At 42.1% G+C, this 9916-nt stretch overlaps 1 protein-coding gene across 3 annotated transcripts in view; it reads right to left on the reverse strand.

Moving 5' to 3' along the window:
• Positions 1-448: 448 nt before the first annotated feature.
• The window catches only part of med23 (mediator complex subunit 23), an 18777-nt gene continuing 9309 nt past the window's right edge, over positions 449-9916 (reverse strand). For 2 of the 3 annotated variants that reach the window (XR_004336211.1, XR_004336210.1), the window contains 20 exons: positions 8867-9010; positions 8518-8663; positions 8128-8373; positions 7821-7963; positions 7380-7554; positions 6560-6723; positions 6261-6385; positions 5958-6163; positions 5346-5526; positions 5091-5261; positions 4703-4919; positions 4408-4517; positions 3686-3812; positions 3041-3206; positions 2809-2881; positions 2507-2721; positions 2259-2379; positions 1911-2042; positions 940-1200; positions 449-903 (listed from right to left, as the gene is read on the reverse strand). Coding sequence is in view for 1 of the 3 variants with exons in the window: in XM_032543124.1 (XP_032399015.1) it covers positions 994-1200; positions 1911-2042; positions 2259-2379; positions 2507-2721; positions 2809-2881; positions 3041-3206; positions 3686-3812; positions 4408-4517; positions 4703-4919; positions 5091-5261; positions 5346-5526; positions 5958-6163; positions 6261-6385; positions 6560-6723; positions 7380-7554; positions 7821-7963; positions 8128-8373; positions 8518-8663; positions 8867-9010 (3069 nt within the window). In the remaining 2 variants the exon portion in view is untranslated. Of the gene's footprint in view, positions 1201-1910; positions 2043-2258; positions 2380-2506; positions 2722-2808; positions 2882-3040; positions 3207-3685; positions 3813-4407; positions 4518-4702; positions 4920-5090; positions 5262-5345; positions 5527-5957; positions 6164-6260; positions 6386-6559; positions 6724-7379; positions 7555-7820; positions 7964-8127; positions 8374-8517; positions 8664-8866; positions 9011-9916 lie in introns of all 3 variants that reach the window. The other variant, XM_032543124.1, reaches the window with a different exon arrangement.

Consider the following 9916-nt stretch of genomic DNA (forward strand, 5'->3'; position numbering starts at 1 on the left):
ACCAATCTAATGAGGCCAGTAGGGCCTCAGTGCCTCTCTCTATCAGTGCTCCAGACATGAAAAGTACACTGAAGGCAACTATAAATGTTGGACTCCCCCTACTGGTGTCAGTCCATGTATGTTCTACTGTCATCTGCATGACACAGAGCTCAGTGTTCTCAGAGATCAGCCCTGTCAGTGTGACTCGCCTAAAGAAAAGGTTTCTCCACAATGTGAGAGATAAGGGTAGACTGCTAAAGTTATGAGTCATAACTCGCAAACATAACATTTTGAAATGACATAATGAGCAAAGAAAAGACAACCATGTTAAAAAAATATATCGATTTTGGCTGGATCTATTTATCATTTCGGCTTTGTAAAATGCTAACATGGAATGACAAAGGCTGCGCAGACAATATATGAAATAATGTGATAGAAAGTGGTTGACAGGAGAATCAAAAGGCTGAACCCATATTACCAAAATCTTTAATGAACTAAAAATGTACAATATAAAAATTGTCTACAAACAGAAAAATACAAAAGATGCCATGATATTAACAAGAAATAATGTGTCCTTGTGACCTTCCTTGATGCAGCAAATCCAGGGAGGTGCATATTATTGTGCAGTGTGTTGAGAAAGCATAGAGATGCCTGTTCTGATCATTCAGTTTTTGCTTGAGATTCTTCACTTCTGAGATACTCTCTAAATAAAATCAGTACCTCTGAATTCTGTCAAAGCGATTAATTATGAGCGTTTCCGATACAGGAAATCAGCTGGGGTTTTTCACTTTTGAAAAGTTAAAATTTTGGAAATAGGATGTTTTTATGCACTTATGAACAAGGTTGGGGGAATACAATCAGCTTCCAGGTTTCTTGTTCTAAAAGTACAATAATAAACATTTTTAAGCCTTACTTTAAGCAAATCCAACTCAAGGAGCACTAAAAACTCAAAACAAAATGTTTAGATCTGTGACATGTGCGTGAGAGTCCATTGTCATGATTGTAACTGTTTACCTATATAGGTGTATGTGCGTGCTGTGCGGAAGAGGGGGAGGCGACGGCAGAGGACGAAGAGAGTGAGGAGGTGGGGGGCTGAGGGGTGGAGGAGGAAGTGGAGGCGACGGTGGCAGCTGATGAGGACGTCTCTATCTTGCTGCTGTGTGTGATGAAGCGCAGTCGCAGCTTCATGGCCGGACGTAAAGTCATGATGATTTTCTCCACCTGGAAAAAGAGAGACAATAAAGAACAGACGTGCAAACACAAATGTAGAAGGGCAGCAATGTATTGATAACACCCCCCCACCAAAAAAAAAAGAATAAAAGTAAGGTATAGAAAGAAACTGGATCAGTTAGGGAACTAAATGCATGATTCCAATTTTGGTTTCAACTGACTTCTACAGTTCATTTTCTAAAGCAGTAGTATAGTTACAGCAGTGGTATAGTTACAATCCATTGTAATTACCAGGTTAATACGTATCACATTCATTCATGTAACATCACTTGTTTTGGATTGCACCACCTAAAATACAACACATACTGCTTGAGACTGTCGTCAGTGTTCAACAGCAGCTTTGTCGATTAAATTAATTACTTTAAAAGTCAATTTAAGTACACATGCCCAAGCCTAAAGCCCAAGTCGAGCTACAGTTTCATCTTTAATTAACTGTGGTGTCAGGAGGTCTGGACACGGCTGGGGACACAGCTCGTCTTGCTGCACAGGCGGTGACAGAGTCAAGCTAAAAATGGAAAATACAAAAAAAAGACGGTCTCCAGAGGAGCGGCAAGTTCACAGATGTCATCAAGTCCGGATGACAAAGGTCTCCATTTTCATCAGTTTGTCGTTTTCTTGTATTAACTTGTTAGTGCAGTTTACAAAGAAGCTTTGAAATGTTTGGCCAATTATTTTCCATTTTAGTAAAAGACATGTCTCACCTGCTCCTTGACACTGTCTCCAGTGTACATGTATTTGATGTGATAGAGGAAGTCACAGATTGGGTCCATGTAGCTGAGATGTTGGCAGTGTTGGTCGACCGCCTGGAGCATCTCGTAGAAGGCCACGCCAATCTGAAACACAAAGAAACATAAAAAACTAGAAGGGCACTCAAGGCATGTCCCAAGACATGACCTTGGCGGAGGTAAAAAGTGAACATAAAACTTAAGTTAATGGTAACATTATTTTGCATCATGTTAATGTAATGATGCAAAAAAATGTTACCATTAACCATTACGTTTTAATCATAATAATTACACTGTCATCTATGGTTGAACGTTAGTGTGTACCTCCAACATGCACCGTGTCCTCTCTTGTTGGAAGCGCTGCAGGAACGGCCCCACCAGGTGATACACGTAGAGTAACTGGAACTCGGTCTGGACGACAGGCTTCAGCGTCTCTGACAAGAATCTACACACACAGACACACATTTATGATGACATGGCAACCATAAATTCTTTTTGAGTGCTGAAGAGCAAACAGCAAGATGAGAGGGTGGGAGTAAACGGGAAAAAAAAAAAGAGAAAGACTTTCTTACTTGGGAATCAGAGACAGCTGTCCGATGGATGAGTGGTGCCACACAGCGTGCGCTAATGCTAGCACGTAGCTGCAATTCATTTCGCTGTAGCTCTGGTGGCAGGCTGTGAAGTCCAGCAAGGCGAAGGGATAACCCGCCCACTCGGTCTCTGATGTCAGTGCTGGAGAACCCATCACTGACACGATGCGGTCGTGGAGAACAATCCAGTAGGGCTCCTGGAAGAGGAGAGACGGTGGAAGATCAATGTGAATTCATCAAATAGTTAAGGACTGTGATGCTCTTTGGTGAGAGTGTATTCTTACAGGAAGTGCGGTTATCACAAGTCCAATGGCATTCATCCAAGCTGTGATGTTCTCTCTGGGGACCAGAGGTTGGCTAAAAAGAAAACAATAATTCACATCAAACTCTTATTTCACCAGACAACATAACACTGCTGTCAAAATGGGCATAATAATCTTTATTGCAAAAAAGCAGGGTTTTACAGTATTTCCTTCTGTTTAATTTGAGCCATTAACTGTCTGAAGTCGGTCGTACCTCTTCAACACAACATTGAGCAGAGCGTTGCCGACATCTTTTCCTGGCACGGTCAAAGCCATCAGCTCTACGCAGGTGACGTGCAGGGCGTGGGCCGCAGGGTTGGGAAACTCGTTGAACCTCCAGTCGCAGTTGGGGAAGGGACCAGGGGACTTGCCAGCCATGGGTGAGAGAGAGTAAAGGAGGCTAAAAATCACTGGAGGAGCAAACAAGGTTTAATAGGGGCATGAAAGTGTGATGTGTTCCCTTTCAAATTACATGCTTATCCTCTTATACTCTATACTAAACCACAAGACCCTCCAGCCACTTCCATCTTGTTTTCTCTGTTGCTAAAGCTACATTGGCTGCAATAAAATGACCCCAGATAAAATTAACTACAGATGTAAAAGTACTATCTATCTATGTTTAAAGCAAAGAAACATTAAGCGACACTAGCAGTATAGGCAGTAAGGTAAAATTAATTATTTAGTACCCCAGAGGCCCAGGACTTTTTATTAGCCAGTATTAGGATCAGTTAGAGAGAGCAAGTGACATATCCATCCATAGATATAAAACTATTAGATAGATATAAAAGAAATATATATATATATGTATTTTATATTTATGCATCAATCTACCACCAAGGGAGAGATAAATAAAGGATATTGTCCACCAGGCGTCCAATCAGCTTGCAGTAGTAGGTGTCATCAGGGATCCACACGTTGTCCTCTCTGGCGTTCATGCCAAACTTCAGATAGGTTTCACTAAGGCACCATCCTGGGGTACGGTTGTCCTATAAAAAGAACAAAAAACACTGGAAATATAACTGGTGCCAATAAAAATGAAAAACCACAAAATGAGACCAACCAGTACTGATTGCATGCCACACAGATATATGGTTTTAATGAATAGTAAACCCCAGTTGAGCACACTGAAAACACGGAAGCTACAGCTTGGAAATCACAGTGGAGAAGACCCCGAGCTGTCTACTCATCGAGTTCACAGACAACCAGGACGCTCTGGACATGATTCCTGACTGTATGCGTTGCGTGTTTGTTGAAGAAAATTTCTTATATTGATGGGCTAACCTGCTTTGGTCCCGAGCTTAGCGCTGCTAAGCTAGCTGGCTCCATGGCTGCTTATACACCTAGTATTAATTGTTTTAAATTGTATTTAATGTTCTTAATTTTGTATTAATATGTGCAATATGTATACTTTTTTATATAATTTGTAATAATAATGTGTTTGATGTTTTATGTAAAGCACCTTGAATTGCATTGCTGCTGAAAAGGGCCATACAAATAAAAATGCCTTGCCACAGTTGTTACATAATGAGGTATTGTCTTAAGTGTGTGCACGTTTTTCTCTCTTCATCTCCTTCTGCCTACCTTCAGTGAAGACATGATGGCGTGCACCAGTTTTCTCTTCAGGTTGGTTCTGTCTCTCAGGTGTCGCTCGTAGTAGTGAAGTGTGTTGTACAGGTAGGTGACTGGGCGGTCTGCACACAAACACAGCAGTAAATACACATCAGTGTGCACAAACAATGGCTTACACATTACATTTGCATCCCAGGCCCTTCTTCCTCTTTTCATCCATGTGATTTATTGCCGTTGTGGTTGTCCTCATTCTGAACCTCTTTCATCCACACGGTCCTCTAAAATTATGTAAGACAACCTTACTCACCATGGAACTTGTACAGCCCTCCCAGATGGTCCAGCAGCGTTTCCAGAGACTTGGAGACAGGAAGAAGCTCCAGGAAGCGGTGAATGACGATGTCGAAGACGGGCAGGAAGCGCAGGCACACGTTGCCAAAGTAGATGGGCAGGTACTGAGGCTGGAGCTGCATGGGAGGGTTGACTTGGTCTGCAAGTCCCTCAAAGTACAGCTTCTCTGGGTATTTCTGGTGAAGGAACAACAAACATTGTTGGCTTCAGACCTGGGTTTCTGTCTACATTCCCCTTTCTATGCTGAGGTGTCGCCCGAATCAGATGGACTTTCCGTGGTAAGGACGTAACGTTACATTTTATCTTCTGGAAGAAAAAAAAATCCCCACAACTAAGTTTTTGTGTACCTTGTGGTAGCTCATGTGCTTGTTGTGCCAGTCACTCTGCAGCCAGTGCTCAGGGGCATTCTCCTTGACAAAATCATTGACGCGGTTCCTGAAGTCGTTGGGCTTCAGCAGCAGCAGCTGGATTATGAAGTAACATACTTGAGCCTCGTTGCCCTCATGGCTCCGCATCGCCTGGACGCAAAGGAGAAGAGAAGTGAGACACAGCGAGCTTGTCATACAGTACACATATTTCTCTAAATGCAAGTTCCCCCTCACCAGACACAGGATGAGTCTGTCCAGGGTGACTATGTTGTACTTCCAGACCATGTCGTTGAGTATTTCGATGCACTTGTTGAGCTGCTGCCCGCCGGCTGATGTTGAAAACTCATAGACAAGGAAGTCTGCAAATGTTCGCACATGAGCCACCAGTGCACGAGCCCCGATGCGCTCCAAGACCCTGAGAGACACATAATTAGGCTGCAGTTAGACCATCATCCCAAAACAACACTGACCCCCCTCGCACCAATTTTTGTACAGAATGCCGAACATCAGTGGTTCATAATTCCCAACATGCTTTCTAAATACAAACTCTACAGTGTCAATGACACTGAATGTAACACGTGTAAGAAATGAAGTGGTGGGAACTTGGAATGTGCTATGTATTTGTAATTAATTTAAGTCCATTTACAGAGATTTGTTTATAATTTGACATTTTAATATATTTTTCTAATAATCAGTATCAACCCTAATTACTTCCACAAAAAAAACTTTAGAAAGTACACTTATATATACTCTGTATGTACAATGTATAATAAATATGTGTGTGTGTGTGTGTGTGTGTGGATTCTGTCAAAGTGTATCTGTAGACACAAAATAAGGACACCAAACCTGAAGCCTATCTGGTTAATGTGGTCCGTCTCCAGCAGCATCTTCCACAGCAGACAGAGGAATAGTGGAGGTGAGCCCTGCATGGAGAAGTGGGTAATGATGTCATTCTCGTTGGCCATGGACTTCCATTTCCTGTACTCCTCTTCTACGTTCTTCTTCAGGTTGAACCGAGACTCCTGAGGAACATTGTTCTGTTTGAAGAACGCCTGAGAGAAAGAGAGTGGTGGGATTAACGCATGTGATTTAAGAGGAAATAAAAATACATTTGTCAGTGTCAATCATGCCTAGGTGACCATAGTGCACCTGTAGTGGAGCAGGGAAGCAGGACAGTGTGTGTGAGGCCCAGTTATGAGGCGTGAAGTTCATGATGGTTTGGAGGATGTCTTTACACCAAGTCCCATGGATGGAGTCGGACCCTGTGAAAAAATCTACACAGACAAAAAGCAGGCAACTTAAACATTTATAATTAAGATATGGGAACAATTTAATTTACAGGCAACTCAGGTACTACAAACTATTAACGAGAAAAAAGGGGGGGGAAAAGACAACAGAGACAACAAGAAACAAAAGATCTAAAGAAGTAAATGCAGAGTGAGTTCTACCTGTGACGTGTGTGGCTCTGGCCAGAGTGAGGATCAAGGCTCGGTTCAGCTCTTCAGACTCAGCTGACAGGACCGTCTTTGGGTCGTTGAGGAAGCGAGTGAACTGGGGCTGCACCTCTGAACTCCCCAAGGCTGTGATCAACCGCAGAGCAGTGCTCTCAACACTGGGGACAGAGACACAAAGACAGCAAGACAGACAACGACACGAGAGAGAGAGAGAGAGAGAGAGAGAGAGAGAGAGAGAGACCATTACACTCCTGATGATCATCCTCTTTTTTTTCGTTTAAATACCTTCAGTGGAGGTAGGCACAATACAAAACAACACATGTACAATGTTATAAAATATCTTTGCAGTAAATAATGTTTGGTCAGGTGTTAAATTGTATTGTAAGGTTCACAATAAGTGGTTCAAAAATAAAATGTTGGTGCAGTACCACAAGTAAATGTGTCTGTTTCGGCAGTTGTCGTTTTGTTTCCCTCCCTCCTGTCTATCCTCTCTATGTTTTTTGGTCCTGGGACGCATTCCCAGTCTCAGTGTATAGTTTGTAATAGTTTGTCACGGCTTGTAATTTATAAAAAAAAAAATTTAATAATTGATCACGATGCAGGATCAGGCCTATTTTTTTGAAGCATCTAACTGTTGTGCGAACTTTACCTTATTTGAAGGTTCATATACAAACCACCTTTAGCTGTACACACTGCAGTACTGGAGTGGTTGTTTACTGTGCTGGGATGTTTTTGTAGTAATAGTAGCGATAGTATTAGTAACCTTGTAGTTAGCTATAGTAATTGTGTTGAATATACAGTATGATCACATTACCATAGATGCAGCTGATTCTGGTTGGTCTGGGGCACAGCAGCCAGACTGTGCAGATGACTCAGTAACTGGACTCTGTAGTGAGGCTGAATGTGGTGCATCCTGTAGCTGAACATCTCCAATAATGTGTGAAGGATTCCCCACGCATGAGACTTAAAAACGTTGGGCAGCAACTGGCCTGAACAGAGAGAGTTTCACATTATTCAACTTGCATCAGCTGGCCTGAGGAGACATTCATGTTGAACACAGTGTTCTGAGCCAGTCTGCTCAAAATGCAGCCCAGTGGACCAGCAGTGATGACTGAATTTAAATCAGAATAGGACACGCTGGAAGAGTTAGAACATGCTTACAAATTAGAAAAAACTATTTTTCTTCAGAGAACATAGTGGTAAGCAAATTACACGTTGTGCTTTCTGCAACGGTGAAAATGTTTCTGTAACTCACTGATGAATCCTTTGATGCCCAATGACTCAATCTCCATGTAGACCAGCAGTCTGCTGTATGTTTCTACCAGTGCTGGGGCCAGGGCAATGCTGGATTTGGCATGGGCCAACTTTATTACCCGCGTGGCAATACTGTGGATCAAACTAGAAACAGACAAGCAAAGAGACAGTTAAATGCATTTTGATTAGCTGTGTATCTCTCTGTATAATTAGGTGTGTAGCTCACTATATAATTAAATGTGTAGCTCCCTATATAAGGAACTCTCTATATCCAATTTTTCATCTGTACATCCTTCGCTTTCCCATACCTCATCTTTGCATGCACTGTAAGTGAATCCAGCAGGTTCATGGGCAGCGGGGTGACAGACCCTGACGCCATGCAGTTGGTGCCAGGTAGGTTGATCCTCATAGATCCGTTTCCATAGATAGTCTCTACCAGGACGCCCATCGGCAGAGTGAAGCACTCTGAGTTGGTGCTGTAGGCGTTGCACAGCAAGGCTATCTTGTAGTCAGACATGCCAAGAGTCTTGTTACGCAGCGATTGCTGGAGAAACCTAACAAACAGGAGGGAGGGGAGCTGAAACATGTATGTTTGCTTGGGTTTTATTTATGACTGGGTACAGTGTTTTAGTGTACACGTAAGGTATTTTTTCATGTAAAACACATATTTTAGGCTCCAGTATTTTAAAGATGCGTACTCATGGTGTAGTTTCAAAGAGTGTGGTATGGGTATTTGTAGTTTGGAGTTGTCGTTCTGAGCTTTGCGGTTCAGGTGGATCCAGATGCAGGTCATTGCGAAGGAATGAGTGGATTGGGGCTTGTTAATGTCTGGAACTGGAATGCACTGGAGTGGGAGAGAAAACATGGATTAATCTGATGGTGTTGCCTATACGGTGGATTACTACCACTACCACTTCTACTCTAACCAAAACTTCTGCTACTACTCCTATTGCACTACAGCTAATAAAAACACTCAAATGGGCACAAAATAATGTCCTAGTAATAATGATCGTAGTAAACCAAAATCATTTCTTGGCAGATGTGTACCTCTTTTTCTGGATAAAGCAGATCAAAGAGCTTCATGACAGGCAGGAAGTCAGCCAAGGCGTTCTTCTGAATACTTCCTGATATGAATTGCAGCAAAACCCACATCAGATGGTCTCTCCCTTTAATGAGACCTCTACCTGCAAGCTAAAGAGAGAGAGAGCGACAAACTCAACAACAAGGCTCACATCAGTTCATACCTGTTTTATCATTTAAAGACCCACTCTTGAATGATTTTGTATTTGCCTTGTTAATGATGCTTCAATTAGTGATTACTAGGGGTGATCCGAGTATCCGGCTGAAACGAGTAAGCGGTACGGATAAAGCACTTTTGCCAAGTACAAGTATTGTACGAGTAATATGAGTCAATATCCGTGCTCAGATTGAATACAACTCCTCAACTCTCTCTTACACACACACACACACACACACACACACACACACACACACACAAACCCACACACACACACACACACACACACACACACACACACACACACACACACACACACACACACACACACACACACACACACACACACACACACACACACACACACACACACACACACACACACACACACACACACACACACACACACACACACACACACACACACCTTGTGTGCAATAAAATAAATAAAAATATAAAAAGAACCAAAAAATAAAAAAAATCCACATGACATAAAAAAATAAAAACTTAAAAAAGAAAGTTATATGAGTATGAAAACTCTTGTTCATACATTTACTCATAATTGCAACCGCATGTGTTGTATTCATGTTGCAAAACGTTCTGTACATAGTTTGTTTGTTACCATGACAACCCCATTGATCTGAAGCTTGATGCTGTCATGTAAATGTTCAAATCGCAATAAATATAACAATTTTTGATCAACTCATATCAATTGCATGGCTTAAATAACATACCGGTTAAAGCCCCGCACATTTCAAGAGAACCGACCCACTTCCTGGTTAAATCTGACCACTTATGGTTTAGGCCCAGTCCGAGTACGGATCCGGATCCGGATCCAGATAATTCATGTGGTAAACAGA

This window comes from Etheostoma spectabile, chromosome 18 (genome assembly GCF_008692095.1).
Source record: "Etheostoma spectabile isolate EspeVRDwgs_2016 chromosome 18, UIUC_Espe_1.0, whole genome shotgun sequence".
Lineage (NCBI taxonomy): Eukaryota > Metazoa > Chordata > Actinopteri > Perciformes > Percidae > Etheostoma > Etheostoma spectabile.